General features: G+C 49.3%; 1 protein-coding gene across 6 annotated transcripts; it reads left to right on the top strand.

Annotated features, from left to right (window-relative positions):
• The first annotated feature begins 275 nt into the window (after window positions 1-275).
• On the top strand, window positions 276-6,507 carry Zscan10 (zinc finger and SCAN domain containing 10). 6 transcript variants are annotated; one of them, XM_013347140.2, is made up of 6 exons: window positions 276-686; window positions 1,865-2,117; window positions 2,297-2,361; window positions 2,532-2,589; window positions 4,775-4,974; window positions 5,065-6,507. In XM_013347140.2, exons 1-6 carry the CDS (start codon window positions 426-428, stop codon window positions 6,331-6,333), a joined length of 2,106 nt encoding a protein of 701 aa, XP_013202594.1. In that variant the 5' UTR covers window positions 276-425; the 3' UTR covers window positions 6,334-6,507. The 6 variants fall into 6 exon arrangements, with proteins under 6 accessions (XP_013202594.1, XP_026636594.1, XP_005349275.1 ...); XM_026780793.1 differs by having other exon boundaries at window positions 276-821; XM_005349218.2 differs by having other exon boundaries at window positions 276-821; window positions 4,775-6,507.
• Window positions 6,508-17,439: the final 10,932 nt, after the last annotated feature.

Raw genomic sequence — 17,439 nt, 5'->3', positions numbered from 1 at the left:
ATTTATTTATTTATTTATTGCCAGGTCTTTCTTTTTAGTCCTGGAACTCTGTATAGGCCAGGTTGGCCTTGATCTCAATCTCATAGAGATTCTCTTACACCTCCTAGTAGTGCTGGGATTAGGGGGGCGAGCCATCACGCCTGGCCCATATTTGTATTTTTTTTTTTTTTTTGCCTGCAACTCAGGTGGGAGTTAGCTTTCCTGCAGTATGTCTTGCTTTTGTGTCCCTACCCCACCCCCTTCTCCCCCTTATGTAGATAAGGTTGGCCTGGAATTCCTGATCCTTGTCTCTGTATCCTGGGTTCTGGGAAAACAGGTACCTGCCTTCCTGCGGGAGATCTTATTTCAGGGTCTTCAGCTCCACAGGTGTGGGAAGCGCCGAAGAAGGGGACTTAAGAGCAGTCTGGTTTGAGGAGGTGTGAAAGATGCTGGCAGAACCAGTCCCAGATGCTCTGGAACAAGAGCAGTTCGGAGCGGTGAAACTGGAGGAGGATGACTTGCCTGGCGAGGAGGATCCCAGAATAATAGAGGTCAGGCCTCGGCCAGAGGTGGCCCACCAGCTCTTCAGATGCTTCCAGTACCAGGAAGACATGGGGCCTCGGGCATCCCTGGGCCGGCTCCGGGAACTCTGCAACCACTGGCTGCGGCCGGCGCTGCACACCAAAAAGCAGATTCTGGAGCTGCTGGTGCTGGAGCAGTTCCTGAGCGTCCTGCCCCCGCATGTGCTGAGCCGCCTGCAGGGCCAGCCACTCAGGGATGGAGAGGAGGTGGTACAGCTGCTGGAGGGCGTGCCCAAAGACTCCAGCCACGTGGGGCCGCTGGTGAGTTGGGGCTGGACCATAAACTGTAAGGGTGGGGCTGAGTGGACCGAAACTGGTTACCTCAAGAAGAAAGCTTTTCAAATTCCGCTTGTGTCCATCAGCGAGCAGAGCTAGGAACCGATGTCTTTTGGTGCGCTCTATCCAGAGAGCTGGTGTTTAGTAGGTAGCAGATTAAGATAGGAAAACAGAAAAACTACCAGCTCACCTCCAGGCAGCAAGCAGGGGATGGAGGGTGCCAGCGAAAGCAGTCAATCACTCAGACTTAGGGTCATCCTGTGGTCACATTTCGTCTCTTTTTTTTCTTTTTAAGACAGCGTCTCTCTAGGTAGCCCTGGCTGCCTGGAACTCTGTGCAGACCATTCTGGCTTTTAACACACAAAGACCAGTTTGTCTCTGCCTCCCGAGTGCTGGGATTAAAGTCATTCTCCACCACACCCAGCCTCTGGGCGCTTTTCTGATGCTTGTTGGGTCCTTTTTTTGGGCGGAGGGGGGGGTTGAGACAGGGCTTCTCTGTGGTTTTGGAGCCTGTCCTGGAACTAGCTCTTGTAGACCAGGCTGTTCTCGAACTCACAGAGATCCGCTTGCCTCTGCCTCCCGAGTGCTGGGATTAAAGGCGTGCGCCACCACCGCCCGGCGCTTGTTGGGTCTTGAGTCTCATTAACACCCCTGCCCTCTTTTTTGTTCTGCTGATGTCCGGGGCTGGGTGCTTCCTAGAACACTGCATCTAGTTAGTTTCTGCTGCTATCAGCCTTGTTCTCCGGAGGCATCTGAGCCATCAGGGGTGTTAACTTGGAACTGTTAAAAGTGTGCGCTAGCTAAGCTATTAATAGCATGCACGTGTAGATTCCTTTCCACAGTATGAAGCACAAGCGTGTTCTTATGAAGTAGACTATAAAGGCGCCCCTTCTGTCCTCTGTCCCCTGTCGCATAGCTAACCCATTCTTGCCCTCTTAGCTGTGGCTCTCCCTGTGTCTCTGTCCTGTCTGGTAGACTCAGTGGTCTCATGCAGCCTGGCTGCCCCCTAAGACAGATGTCTTCAACAGGACTTTAGCTTCAGTGCCGGCAAGAATGCCCCTGCAGACATTGTCTCAGAGGGGCAGCAGAGCCCTTCCCAGGTCCCCAGCCAAAGCCCTAAAAGGGAGCTGCCCTTGGAAGAGACTCCAGCCCTGCACCCGTTGAACGAATTACCCCCATCTCAGCCAGTTCCCACCAGGCCTGCTGAACCTGAGGAGTGGAGACTTGCACCAAGTTCAAATTGGCCAGTGAGCCCAGAGCCCCAGGACCCACAAGAAAGCCGTGAGGACCTGGTGTCCTGGGAGGCTGGAGGTGTGGGTGGGGCTGGAGGCTGGGGAGGAGTGTATGGTTGGAGAATGTCGGGATAGCTTCATGGTCTCGGAAGATGGGTGGTCATGTCTTTAAAGCCACATAGCTGGCAACACTTCTAACAGCCTTGTCTTCTTCTCTTATGCTGTCAGACCCTTCTCAGGGCCCCTCATGGCTTGAGGAGAGTTCCAGAGACCAAGAGCTGGCAGCTGTGTTGGTAAGCTGAGCCGATTCCTGTCACAGGTCTTTCTCGGGCCCCACAATATTCTCTACCTTCTACCTTTTAGCTGTCCATGTTTCCTCCTATTTAACCCCAGAAAGTGATTCCACTTCACGAAGGCCGCAGAGCCTGTTCCTCACGCAGAGGGGTCTCGGCTCTCATTGCAGGAGTCCCTTACCTTTGAGGACACCTCAGAGAAGAAAGCCTGGCCTGCAAACCCTCTTGGTAAGCTCCTCCACAGTCATGGTTACTGAATGCTCTTTGCTCATGGTTCCAGATAGCATCTGACTTTCTAACCTTTCGATGCTGACAAAGTCTGGTTTCGTTCATCTACTTGTTTAGTGATCCTCCGAACCAGATCCTCTTTCCCCTGCTTTCTGACAGCTCCCGCTCTCTGTCTGCTTTTTGTTGTTGTTTTGTTTTTATTTTTTGTTTTTTTTAATATTTATTTTATTTATTTATTCATTTATTTATTCATTCATTCATTCATTTATTTATTTATTATGTATACAATATTCTGTCGGTATGCCTGAAGGCCAGAAGAGGGCGCCAGACCTCTTTACAGATGGTTGTGAGCCACCATGTGGTTGCTGGGAATTGAACTCAGGACCTTTGGAAGAGCAAGCAATGCTCTTAACCACTGAGCCATCTCTCCAGCCCTATTTTTTGTTTTTTGTTTGTTTTTTTGAGACATGGTTTCTCTGTGTAGCCCTGGCCATCCTAGAACTCATGCTATAGACCAGACTGGCCTCGAACTCACAAAGATCCACCTGCTTCTGCCTCCCAAATGCTGGGATTAAAGGCGGGCACCACCACTGCCAGGCTAAGCAGTTGTTATTCCTAGATATGGTCTCATTATGATTTTGACTCAAGATCCTCCTGCCTCTGTCACCTGAGTGCTGGGACTAGAGAGGCCTGCATGGCTATACCCATATGTCTCTTAATTTTGAGCCTTAAAATAGATATTGAAGGGCTGCAGTGTGGCTCAGTGTTAGAGTCCTTCCCTAGCATGTGAAAGGCTCTAGGATCAGTCACCCTAACAAAAAGGGTGCCAGAGAGATGGCTCAGCACTTAGGAGCACTGGCTGATCCTCAAGAGGACCCTAGCTCAATTTCCAGCACCCCCATAATGGCTCACAACTGTCTGCAACTAATTCTGGGGGGAGCTGAGGCCCTCTCCTGGCCACCATGGATACTGCATGCTTGTGTTACAAGTACAAGCATGTGTGCAGAATACTGATACACAAAAAACTGAGGGGAAAAAGTGGTCAAGAAATAGACTACTAGTGGATATGAGAGAGTCCTGATTGTTGAATGACATTGTAAATATATTTAGTGGGCCTAAATTGTACACTTTAAAAGGATGTGGTGGAGCCAGGCATGATGTGTGATGTGATCCCAGCATTTGGGAGTCTGAGGTGGTGGGATCCCTAGTAGCAGAAAAACAGCAGGAAGTGGGGAGCAGAGAACAAAGACTTTTTAAGTTGTTTGTTTGGTTTTGGTTTTTAGTTTTTTTGAGATAGGATTTCTCTGCATAACAGCTCTGGCTGTCCTGTAACTAGCTCTGTAGACCAGGCTGGCCTCGAACTCACAGAGAATGCTACTTCCCTCTGCCTCCTGAGTGCTGGGATTAAAGGCGTGCACCGCCACCACCTGGTGATCAAAGACATTCTTATTTGTCCCCAGACTGCCCATCCCAGCTTTTTTTTTTTTTTTTTTGGTTTTTCGAGACAAGGTTTCTCTGTAGCTTTGGAGCCTGTCCTGGAACTAGCTCTGTAGACCAGGCTGGTCTTGAACTCACAGAGATCCGCCTGCCTCTGCCTCCCAAGTGCTGGGATTAAAGGCGTGCACCACCACTGCCCGGCCCCCATCCCAGCTTTATAGGATCCTGGGTTTCTTTCTACTTCTGTACCCACCAGGTTCTGATGAGGCCTAGTAGTTCTTTCAGAAAGACCCAATTGATAACTCGGTGCTGCCACCACCACCTTCTCTTCCTTCCTTTTCCTCCTCTTCCTCCTCTTTTCTTCTCTACCTCCTCCTCTTCTTTTTTAAATACATTTATTTATTTATTATGTATACAATATTCTGTCTGTGTGTCTGCCTACAGGCCAGAAGAGGGCACCAGACCTCATTACAGATGGTTGTGAGCCACCATGTGGTTGCTGGGAATTGAACTCAGCAGGCGATACTCTAAACCACTGAGCCATTTCTCAGACCCCCCCCCCCTTTCTTTTTTTCTTGGTTGTCCTCATTTTGTGAGGCAGGGTCTGTCTATGTAGTTGTGGCTGTTCTGGGACTATGTCGAGCAGGCTTGCAGCGAACTCAAACATCTGCCTGCCTCTGTCTCCTAAGTTGCTGGAGTTAAGGTGCTCACCACCATTTCCAGCTCTCTGCGTTTGCTTCTTTCCTAGGACTTACGAGCAGAATGCCTGACCAGGAGGAACTTAAAGCTGAAGAACCTAAATCTACTATCTGGCCTGTCATCATTTTATCCGAGTCCCAGGCAGAGGGCCCTGGAGTCATAGTAGAGCCCCCGTCCCAGACAGCAGAGCAGGAGGCAAGCGGTACTGGTTGGGGAGGGACCCCTGCTGACAGCAGTGAAGTTGTGGAGGTCAGAGTAGGCGCCCCAGAGTCTGAGACAGAGTCGCAGTTTATCTGCACGGAGTGTGGAGTCAGCTTCCTGCAGCTGTCCGGCCTTCAGGCCCACCAGCTACAGGCCCACCCGGGCTCTCAATCTCAGCCAAGCTCTCGTTCCTTCCGATGTCTGTGGTGCGGAAAGACTTTTGGGCGCAGCTCCATCCTCAAGCTGCACGTGCGCATACACACAGATGAGAGACCCCATGCCTGTCACCTCTGCAGCCACCGCTTCCGCCAGAGCTCACACCTGGCGAAGCACTTGCTAACGCATTCCTCGGAGCCTGCCTTCCGATGTGCTGAGTGTGACCAGGGCTTCCAGCGTCGCTCCAACCTCATGAAGCACCTGCTGGCACATTCCCAGGAACAAAATCCCACACCAGACCCAGAAGGCAAGACGAAAGTGTCAGAGAAGGCAATCGTCCTCTGTTCCCACTGCGGGCAGACCTTCCAACGGCGCTCTAGCTTAAAGCGTCACCTGCGGATTCACGCTAAGGGCAAGGATCAGCAGTCCTCGGAAGACCCCGGCAGCCCTAGCTCTCGCCAGGAGAGCAAGCCCTATGTGTGTAGTGACTGTGGCAAGGCCTTCCGACGAAGCGAGCACCTGATGAGCCACAAGCGAGTCCATACCGGCGAACGACCCTTTTCCTGCCAGGTCTGTGGTCGCTGCTTCACCCAAAGTTCCCAGCTGATCAGCCACCAGCAGGTGCACACAGGTGAGAAGCCTCACGCTTGTCCCCAGTGCAACAAACGCTTTGTGAGACGTGCAAGCCTTGCCCGCCATCTGTTGACCCACGGTGGCCTCCGGCCTTACCGCTGTGCCCAGTGTGGCAAAAGCTTCAGCCAAATGCAAGACCTGACTCGCCACCTGCTCAGCCACACAGGAGAGAAGCCCTGCCGATGCAGCGAGTGCGGAGAGAGGTTCAGCCAGAGTGCCCACCTGGCACGCCACCAACGCATCCACACCGGGGAGAAGCCCCACGCCTGTGACACCTGTGGTCACCGCTTCCGCAACAGCTCCAACTTGGCCCGCCACCGCCGCAGCCACACGGGCGAACGGCCCTATAGCTGCCCAACCTGCGGCCGCAGTTTCCGGCGCAATGCGCACCTGCAACGCCACCTGATCACACACACCACATCCAGGCAAGAGATGGAAGAGCCGCAGGAATGCCCGGAGTGTGGCAAGAGCTTCAGTCGCAGCTGCAACTTGCTGCGCCATCTGATGGTTCACACAGGTGCAAGGCCTTACTCCTGTGCTCTGTGTGGCCGTGGCTTCAGCCGCAATTCGCACCTACTACGCCACCTGCGAACCCATGCCCGGGAGACGCTGTACTAGCTTCACCCATGCTCCAGCAGCCCTGTTCTATACGCACCTCCCTGCATGAGTAAGAGTGCCTGTGAACGTTCCCTTCACACATGCCTCCTCTTGGTTCCTCCACGTTCTGCGTCCCCCCACCTTTGACCTCTTTTCCCTGACCTTACGAATGTGTTTTCGGATGCTTTAAGTAAAGTTACCTTCTCAAAATTGGTCCTTCTGATCTTTCTTTATTATTATTATTATTATTTTTTTGAGACGGGGTCTTTTGTCCTATAGCTGAGAGTGATCTCAAATTTCTGGTTTTCTTGCCTCTATCTTCCGAGTGTTTGAGTTATAGATATGCCATGTATATGGTTTATGCAGAGCCGAGTATCAAACCTAGGACCTTCAAGGCAAACACTCAACCAAATGAACTGTTGAGGAGACAAGAGTCTCCTATGTCAGACAAGAGTCGTAGTGCTGAGCTGTCCTCTTCTGGCTTCTATGCAAGACCGGCAAAGTCCCATCAATCACCACATTCCCCCACCCCCACCCCGGTGACAAAGTTCCTTCCTGTCTTCCTGACTTCAGAAGGTCCTCTAGCGGGCTGAAGAGGTGAGGGTACCCAGAGTGACAGACAACTGAGGGTAGGAAGTCCAGCACAGTCACCCTCGGCTTTTCTCAGGCATCTTTCTGAAATCGGTGCCCCCCCCCCCCAACATCACATCTTAGGCTCCTGTGGCTAGTGGAACTCACTAAGATAGAATCTAGGGTGAAACAGGGGTGTCCTTGGAAACTTGGTGTGGAGCCTTCGTAACGTTCCCAAAATGAACAGTGTAAGCTGTTGGCAAGGCAGATCGGCTATCTATTGAGATAACCGCCCACAATCCTCTAATTCAGTGATGGTCTGGACATTGGCCCTATACCTGGGTATTACACATCGGGAAGTCTTAGCTGCCTCCTTGCCTGTAAGTCAGGTGACTTAGAGTAAAAACAGTATAAGAAAAAGGAAGAAGCCAGAAGTTTGGCTCTAGAATTTCTGTCACAGGCTTTTCAAGGAAAAGGCTGTATATTTTGGTTTTTTTTTTTTTTTTTTTAATGGTGGATTTCACAAAATAATGTTATTTCATGGCAGGAACTAAGTTCCACCCAGAGCTCTGCATGAAGAGCTGACCATAAATAATGGGGGAAGTATAAACTGTGTGTGTGTGTGTGTGTGTGTGGGCGCCCGTGTGCGTATGCATGTACATGGGTATCAAACCTAGGACCCCACATGCTGAATCTGTGCTTCACCAGTGAGATGCTCCGCAACCGTGTGGTGACTCGTAGGCCCAGTCAGCAGCAATCTCCCAGCTCTGCACAAGGTTCAGCCGCCAGAGGTTGGGAAGGTTAGGATGTGGTCATGGACCTGGTTGTCACAGATTGCTTTTCTTTCATTAGCAGTCCTGGGTTGTTGAAGGGGACACAGCCTGAGATGCATCCTTCCAAGGGAGGGAGGGCCTGGCTTGGTGACTAACAATGCTTGAGGGACAGACTGATGACGGAGTAGAGTCCAGCCTGAGTGACATAGAGGACCTCCTCTTAAAGGTGAACTGAGGACAGGAAAAGCACACATCTGGAGTGCACGTCTAGAGCACGTATCTGGAGCAGGCGTCTAGAGTATGCGTCTGGAGCACGCATCTGGAGCACACGTCTAGAACACACGTCTGGATCACACGTCTGGAGCACACGTCTGAACATGCATCTGGAACACGTCTAGAACACACATCTGGAGCACGCATCTGGAGCACACGTCTGGAGCACGCACATCTAGAGCGCACGTCTGGAACACGCATCTGGAATACGTCTAGAACACACATCTGGAGCACATGTCTGGAGCACACGTCTGGAGCATGCATCTGGAGCACACATCTAGAACGCACATCTGGAGCACACGTCTAGAACACGTCTGGAGCACACGTCTAGAACGCGCATCTGGAGCACACGTCTGGAGCACGTGTCTGGAGCACATGTCTGGAGCACGCACATCTAGAGCGCAAGTCTGGAACTCGCATCTGGAATACGTCTAGAACACACATCTGGAGCACACGTCTGGAGCACGCATCTGGAGCACACGTCTAGAATGCACATCTGGAGCACACGTCTAGAGCACGCATCTAGAGTACACTCTAGCATGCATAAGGCCCTGGACTCGGTTCTCAGAACTGTCAGAAAACAAACCAAACGGAAACAGGAACAAACAAGTGGCTCATGCTTGGAATCCCCACACCTGGGATGCAGGAGGACCTTCAGTTTGAGGCCACCCCGCGCTGCATGACAAGATCCTGCCTAAACTTTGTCCTAGTGCCGCACGCCTTTAATCCCAGCACTCAGGAAAGCAGAGGAAGGGTATAGAGCAGCCCGGTTTACACAGAGAGTTCAGGACAGCCAGGGCCACATAGAAAAACTCTGTCTCAATAAATAGGGCTGGAGAGATGGCTGCTCTTCCAGAGGTCCTGAATTCAATTCCCAGCAACCACATAGTGACTCACAACCATCTGTAATGAGATCTGGTGCCCTCTTCTGGCCTGCAGACATACCTACAAACAGAACACTGTTTACATAAAAAATAAATAAAACTTTAAAAAAAAAATAAAAACAACTAATTAAATTTAAGGCAAAAAAAAAAGCAAAGAGGCCCTGGAAAGATAGCTCAACAGTCACCAGCACTGACTACTGCTCTTTCAGAGGACCTAAGTTCAATTCCCAAAACTCACATGGTGCTAACATCTGTCTCTAACTCTAATACCAGGGAATCTTAGCCTTCTGACTTCCAAGGTTACTGTATACATAATATACACATATACAAAATAAATATTACAGAACAATAAGTCCAAGGAAGGTCTCTCACACACAACCATCTGGGGGTGGAGGGAGGCAGATTGGGAGTTCAGGGCCTATCTCTGTCTGCTACATAGGGAGTTTGAGACCAATCTAGTTCCTGTCTTTAAGAACAACAACAAAGCCGGGCAGTGGTGGCGAACACCTTTAATCCCAGCACTCGGGAGGCAGAGGCAGGGGGATCTCTGAGTTCAGGGAAGGGAGGGGCTTGTCCCACCACCAATGTAAGGGGTTTCTTATTGTTTTCCTTGAGTTTAGATTTCCTCAGTTTGATCTATTCACACAGTGAAATAGTTCAGAAGGAGCAGCTCCATGTGCCTTCATTTCAACAGAAGTCTGTGTGTTCATACTCCCAGAAATGTCACCTCCAAATAAGAAATGACGCTTGATGGCTACAACTGCTTTTGTGCATGCATGCATGCATGCATGCATGTATGTATTTATGCATGTATGCATGTAGGTATGTATTCATGCATGTATGTGTGTATGCATGCATGTAGGTATGTATGCGTGCATGTATGTATGCATGTATTCATGCATGTATGTATGCATGCATGCATGTAGGTATGTATGTGTTCGTGCATGTATGTATGTATGGATGTATGCATGTACTTTGAACAGGGACTCTCTATATAACCCTGGCTGTTCTGGAATTCACTATGTAGATCAGGATAGCCTTGAATTCACAGAGATCCTCCTGCCTCTGCTTCCTGAATGGAGAATTAATGGCATGTGCCACCCGCCCCAGCTGTTTGTGCTGTTATAATCTAGGGGAAGAACCTTGCCCCCAGCTGTCACTCCAAATGGTGCACTTCTCCACATTTTCCCTAGAGCCTGAGCCCACAGCACCGCTGGTGCTCCACACACTTTTCCTTGGCCGTTTTCTGGACGCAGGCTGTCACTTTCTGTTGAAGTTTTAGCTACATTGCTTTCAACCAATGCTCTGACAAACATATTTTTCTTTTCTTTTTCTTTCTTTCTTTCTTTTTTTTTTTTTTGGTTTTGGTTTTGGTTTTGGTTTTGGTTTTTCAAGACAGGGTTTCTCTGTAGCTTTGGAGCCTGTCCTGGAACTAGCTCTTGTAGACCAGGTTAGCCTCGAACTCAGAGATCTGCCTGCCTCCGCCTCCCAAATGCTGAGATTAAAGGTATGCGCCGCCCCCCCCCCCAAGCTAGAAGCTAGTTTCTAAGTACTTGTCCTGCTGTGATGCTTGCCACTGTGCTGGGTCTCTGTTGTTTCATGGTCATTGCAAGGAGCAGCCTGCAGCAGCCTTAGGGGAGAGGCCCGCAGCAGCCCAGGACAGCTTCACTTTAGGAAGCTATGGTGAACCATTCAAGACGGGATGATTTCATCTCTACCAATAATGTTACTGGGCAGATTTTTCTCCCTTCAGTGATCCAGGGCAGAGTCACGGAGTGACACCACAGCCAGCGCCAGCCTCAGCAATATGTTAAAGGGACAAAGCCAGAGAGGACAGCGATAAGGTTGTCGGCACACTTCTCAGGGATTTTCACTACGGTGCTCACAGTGCGGCAGTGTACAGTAAAAGGGCCAAGGAAAAACACCCTGCCCGTGACTTGATCCCAGGAACAGGGCTTGAAATCCCACCAATCCCTGGGCTCGCCCCAGAGTCAGGCTACAAAAGCCCCCAATCCCAAGACACCCTGGAAAGTTCCACCGTCCCCCACCCCCAAGAAATCCTATAAAGGCCTGTACCCTGTCCCATTTGCTGCTGTTTCTCTCCCAAGACAGCCACCCTCCTGGATTCTTCCCTCTCAGTAAGTGTCTTGAGTGAGGTTTGTTGTGTGGTGTGACATTTCCACAGAGGGAGGGGAGCCCAGCTGTAACAACTTTTGGGAGTGAAGTAGAACCATAACCCTTTCCCTGGGGAAACCTTCCTTTAGTGGGGCAAAGTTGTTACACTGGTATTTAAGCAGAATCGTTAGACTTCCATTGGGAAAACCAGTTTCTCTTAGCAGCCAAAAAATAATTTTTTTTTTCTATTCTTGGTTTTTCAAGCCAAAGTTTCTCTGTGTAGCTTTGGAGCCTGTCATGCTGTCCTGGAACTCACTCTGTAGACCAGGCTGGCCTTGAACTCACAGAAATATGCCTACCTCTGCCTCTTGAGTGCTGTGATTAAAGGTGTGTACCATCACTGCCTGGTGCAGCCAAAAATTTTAAATAGAACATAATAGTTTACAGGATGCAGAGTCTGCTTATTTTACATCTGTCTTTTTAAAATATCACTTTGCTCACTTTTCAATGACTTTATTATTTTAAAACTATATTTTTAGAGACATACATGGATCTAATCTAGAAAAAGTAGAAAAAAATCTAGAGAAAGACAAGATCTCCTGAGTAAATTGGGAGCATGGGGACTTTAGAAGAGGGTTGAAGGGGAGGGGAGAGACAGGGAGGGAAGTGATGGACTATCCAGATCTCAGAAAAGTACCTCAGAATTCAGGCCATGGCAGAAAAGGGGCAGGAGAACCTACTTAGGTGAGGTGAGAGCCCAGGCTGCCTTCAGTCCTCTTGAGGGCCATTCTGTTTCTACTGAATGGCATTGTTGTGTCTACTGCTTCCACCTCTGTGACAGTTTGAATGCAATTGTGTAGACAGAAGTTCCTCTGTGTATGTGTGTGTGTCTGTCCCATAGCCATTCAGTCCCAAAGAAACACACAGGTGCTTATATAAATTGTAAACTGTTTGGCCTATTAGCTCAGACTTATTATTAACTAGTTCTTACAACTTAAATTAATCCATAATTTTTTTTCTTTTTTCTTTTTTTGCTTTTTCGAGACAGGGTTTCTCTGTGGTTTTGGAGTCTGTCCTGGAACTAGCTCTTGTAGACCAGGCTGTTCTCGAACTCACAGAGATCCGCCTGCTTCTGCCTCCCGAGTGCTGGGACTAAAGGTGTGCGCCACCACCGCCCGGCCTTAATCCATAATTTTTGTCTATGCTTAGCCATGTGGCTTAGTACCTTTTCTCAGTGAGGCATTCTCATCTTGCTTCCTCTGCTTCTCGATGACAACTGTGTCTCTCTGCCTTTCCTCTTCTCAGAGTTCTCCTAGTCTGGTTGCCCCACCTATACTTAATGCCTAACTACTGACCAATCAGTATTTTATTAAACTAATACGAGCGACAAATCTTTACAGTGTAGAAAAACATTATCCCACAACATAATTGTCCCCATAAGGTCATAGGGAGTGGCACTATTAGGAGGTGTTGCTTTGTTGGAGTAGGTATGACCTTGTTGAAGGAAGTGTGTCACTGTGGGAGCTTTGAGTCTCTTTTGCTCAAGCTTCCCTCAGTGTGGCAGACCATTTCCTGTTGCCTGCAAGATATAGGACTCTCAGCTCCTTTGCCAGCATCATGTCTGCCTACAAGTTGCCATGCTCCCCGCCATGATAATGGACTGAACCTCTGAGCTGCAAGTGAGCCAGTTCAAAATAATGTTTTCCTTTATAAGAGTTGTCATGGTTGCCAGGCGGTTGTGGTTATGCACCTTTAATCCCAGCACTCGGAGGGCAGAGGCAGGTGAATCCTTGTGAGTTTGAGGCCAGAATGATCTACAGAGCTAGTTCCAGGACAGCTAAGGCTGTTACACAGGGAAACCTTGTCTCGAAAAACAACAACAACAAAAGAGTTGCCATGCTCATGATGTCTCTTCACAGCAATAGAAACCCTAACTAAGACAGCCTCCCAGACCTCTAGCCCCAAAGGTCTACTCCAGTACCTGACAGGTTCTGCCTCCTATCCTCATGCATCAGCTGCAGCAAGAGCATGTCAGGGTTCTAGAGGGTGCAGTGCCCTGCACATGCCTGGTTAGGTTTTCCCCTGACCCCCACACCCTTTTTCTTGTATCTTTTCAGCACGGGGTCAGCGCACTGTGTGGCCCACACTAAAGAAAGCAGTCTGAATTGAGCTATATCCCCATCTAACCCTGCTGCCCTGAAGAGGGGTGAGCCGCTGTGCTCTGACTCAGTTTCCTGGCCTCTGTAGTCGGTCAAGGTGCCTCTCTTGTCTTCAGTCTGCTCCAGTGTGTTTCTGTCTGTTTCGCTTCCCCTTGCCCTTCCTCTGCTTCTCCTCTGAGGGAATTTCCCACTCAGGGAAGCTCCACCTTTCCTTCCTCCCTCCTCTGGAATCAGAACAGCCAGGGCCTTCCTCCTAGGCAGACACCAGCTACCCTTCGTGCTGGGAGGACAAGAAGGGGAAGGTGACAGTCTTAGTGGAGATCAGAACCCTGGGAACAAGGTCAGTAGCAGATGTCCTACTACAGGGAGTTGGCCTCCATTCCTGAGGTCCATGTCCATGACTCTCTGGGCTAGTGTCCAGGAAGTTATCTAATGCATGTCCCCTCCTCTGTTCCTTCCAAACAGGCTTCGACGCTGACCCTTGCTGAGCTATGCGTGTCCCTAAGGTGAGTGGGAGGAGGTAGTGGGCTGGGTCCTGGGATCTGTCTCCCTCCGTTCTCCTTGGACAAAACCCACTCTTTAGTCAGGAGACTGAGTCTCTCCAGATGTCCTGCTCACCTGGCGACTGCTCTGCTGTCACTGTCCTGTTGTCAGTGTCTTGTCCTAACTGCTGGAGCCCAGCTTTGGCGGGCGTTCTGGTCCCAAGGAGGATGTGTGATTCAGCTGGGGGGAAGGTGGAGACTCAAAAGGATCTGAGGGTGACTCGGGATGGCTTCCCGCATGTTTCTTAAGGAAAGACTACACCATTTATACTCTATAGCTGCACATAGGATTAAACAGGAGAAAGGGGGATGTGGACTGCAGTGTGGCTTGGGACCAGGGATGGAGAAAGCTAGCGTTGACTTTGACAACTTACATATTAATGCAGGGTCAAAGTTCCTCTTGCCAGAGATAGGAAAGTCTCCTTTTTATTAGCAAACTCTAACTTTCTTCAAGTCAATAAAAGAATGTGATTTTTTTTTTTGTCTAAGTGCCTGACCTTGGAAAAAAGGACTCTCTTGGGAGATCAGACAAGATTAAAGAATATGATATTAAGGAATATGGCACCTTTTGTGTGGCTTAGTCTATCCAATTAACAAAAGCTTAAAAGTGAGCAAAGATGAGGCCAGTTATATATTTCTGTAAACCTGAGTAGACCTTTAGAATTTATAAGTCTTGATTATCAAATATGCCTTATTTATCAAGCAAATGTTATTTATCTAAATTTTCTAGCAGCCTGGGGTTAACTTGTACAGGAGTAGACAGTCATCACACTTTGTGGTTCTACAGTGGTGGTTTTTATTTTTTTCCAAAAAGTCCTTTGTTTAGAAAGCCTGCCATTTTATATATCTTTATCCTTCAAGTCCAAACAAAATTTCCCAAAGGAAATTGTGTAAGGGAATTCCCATAACACATAGTGGAATCATTAGAAACGAAAGTGAAAAGGTGCTGGAGAACAATAATCCCCAAATCAAAATGCTGGAACCTTGTCAAGCAGAAATAGTTGGTCATGAATATGGAACACACTCCAGACAGGGATAATTCTAGACTGGAGGACTTGAGGTTGAGAAAAGGAACTGAGACACACTGGATGAGCAGCAGGAATAGAGTTAAGAAATGAGAATAGCTTGGTGGTGATGGCACACACCTTCAATCCCAGCCCTTGGGAGGCAAAGGCACTCGATACAGCCTGGCCTAGAGAGTGAGTTCCTGAACAGGAAAAGCTACACAGAGAGAGCCGGTCTCAAAAACAAACAGAAGAAAAGAAAGAAAGAAGAAAATAAAATGGGGAGAGAGGACAGACCGGTCAGTTACTTACCAGGTCATTTGTCCCCACTGGAAAAAAATGATCCCTTGATTTGAGTGTGGCTGGACTCACTTGTGATCACAGTGCACCCGTGACTGAGGCAGGATTTCCGTGGTTTCAAGACCAGGCTGGCTCCATAGTAAGTTCCCAGCTGGCATGATTTCCATCACTGCTCCACAAAAAGAGAGCAGTGCCCTCCTCTCAAACACAGGTCCTCTGCCTAAATCCAAACTGAAGGTCAGCCCTGTGTGTGGACTCTCATGTCCAGTGACCTCTGGCTTCTTGTAGAGGGAAATTTAGGGCAGGGACCCTGGAAAGTGCTGTGTGTCTGTGGGACTGTGCTCAGGAAACTGGCCTCTCCTTTCACGACACTCATAGATGTGAGGTGTCCTCAGGTTGCTCAGGACCCAGAGAGTCAGACCCTGGGCTAAGCAACTTGAGCCATCGGCCCTGAGCAGTCTCTCTACCCACAGGACTCGCCTCTCTTCTTCTCTGATGTGGAACGTATACGATACAAACCGCAGGGTTGCTCTGAGAGCTTCCCAGATGTTGACAATGCAACAACCCAGAAGCTGCAGGTAATCTTTGGGAATAAGGTGCAGAGATTGTTCCAAACATCGCTGGTCGGGGTGCTAGACTCTGGGGTCTTGGAAGCAATCTGAGGCGGCACATCTGGAGATGCTCATCATCACATGTTTCTGTGCAGTGGCATCTGTACAACAGGCTGTGATATTTCTGTGGCTGACTGGGGATGACAAAGGTCACAGAAGGAGCAGAGTGCTCCTTATTTCCACAGGTAAAAGACGATCAGGACTGCTGAGGTGCACATTGGCAAGACTGTTCTGCAAGTGGGTCCAGAGTACTGTTGACCCTTGTTCTTCTGTGGTGCTGAGGAGGTTCTGGCCCTCCTGGCACCCAAGAGGAACAAGAATCTTGCAGCATGATCCCACCTCTGTATCTCATCACAATCACATCTGTATTTAGACAGATGCTTTGATAAACACCCTTGGCAGCCCAGATGTGGTGGCATGCCTCTTTAATCCCAGCCCTCAGGGAGAGGGTGTGCAGAGGGGGCAGGGTCAGGTGGCTGTGAACTCAAAGTCAGCCTGGTCTACACAATGAGTTTCAGGCAAGCCAGAGCTACACTGTGAGACCCTATCTCAACACATAGACATGAAAAAAGAGAGAGAGAGAGAAGGAAAGAAAGAAAAGGTAAGAAAGACAGGATTCTTTTGTTTACAAGCAAAAACTGGCTATGTAGGGGCTGGAGAGATGGCTCAGTGGTTAAGAGCACTTACTGCTCTTCCAGAGGTCCTGAGTTCAATTCCCAGCAACCACATGGTGGCTCACAACCATCTGTAATGAGGTCTGGTGTCCTCTTCTGGCCTGCAGACATACACACAGACAGAATATTGTATACATAATAAATAAATAAATATTTTTTAAAAAAACTGGCTATGTAGAGCAGGTACTTACTGACTCTCTCCTATAATTCCTGAACTCAGAAGGCTGAGGCAGGAAGGTGACCGTAAGCCCTAAGCAAGCTGCTCTACAGAGTCAATTCACCAAAGGAACAGTCTCAAAAAAGTATTGAGTCGCCTGGCGGTGGTGGCGCACGCCTGTAATCCCAGCACTCGGGAGGCAGAGGCAGGGGGATCTCTGTGAGTTCGAGGCCAGCCTGATCTACCAAGGGAGTTCCAGGACAGGCTCCAAAGCTACAGAGAAACCCTGTCTCGAAAAAACCAAAAAAAAAAAATGTATTGAGTCAATTTAGCAAAGAAACATAAGGTACCAGACTGTGGAATCTGCCCTCAGACCCCGGGTTTATGTCCCAACAGCCTCAGGCTCCAACTTCTGTTCATTGGTTGGAGAAAGTTGTCCCGGCTCAGTGAGGAAGCTGTGTTCTCAGGCTTGCCCATGCGTCACGCACAGACTCCTGCAGCTCACAAAATTCTCAGTTCACAGCCGTGCTAGGTGATGGGACACAGAAGGCCTTGGAGACCAAAGGAGGTGTCCACATCCTATACCACATTGAGAACAGGGCAGGAATCCCGGGCTAATTGGTCTCTATATCCTAGCTGGTTAGGGTTAGGGTGCCATTTAAGGAGATTATGAGGTCTGGGAACAGGGTTTGGGTACAAAACTGAAGATCTAGGCTTTTAAACCTGTGATACTTTACTACTAGATCCTGTCTGACAGAGCTGGGAGAGCGGAAATCAGAGCTGGGATTGAGAAGATCCGAGCCCAGGCCGAGCTGACCCGAGCCCAGGCCGAGCTGACCCGAGCCCAGGCCGAGCTGACCCGAGCCCAGGCTGAGCTGATCCGAGCCCAGGCTGAGCTGACCAGAGCACAAGCCAAGATGGGAGCTGTAGGAGAGGATAGCAAACCTAAAGATCAGAAACAAGTCCAGACCAAGGAGAGCCAAGCCAAGGAGAGCCGAGCAGTGAGAAAGCAGAGCAAAGGTAAGAATAGTGAAAAGGTCCAGACCAAAAAGAGAGAAGACAAGG

The sequence above is a fragment of the Microtus ochrogaster genome, chromosome 7 (assembly GCF_000317375.1).
Source record: "Microtus ochrogaster isolate Prairie Vole_2 chromosome 7, MicOch1.0, whole genome shotgun sequence".
In the NCBI taxonomy this organism is placed as follows: Eukaryota; Metazoa; Chordata; class Mammalia; order Rodentia; family Cricetidae; genus Microtus; species Microtus ochrogaster.
This window is presented reverse-complemented; position numbering and strand designations above follow the sequence as displayed.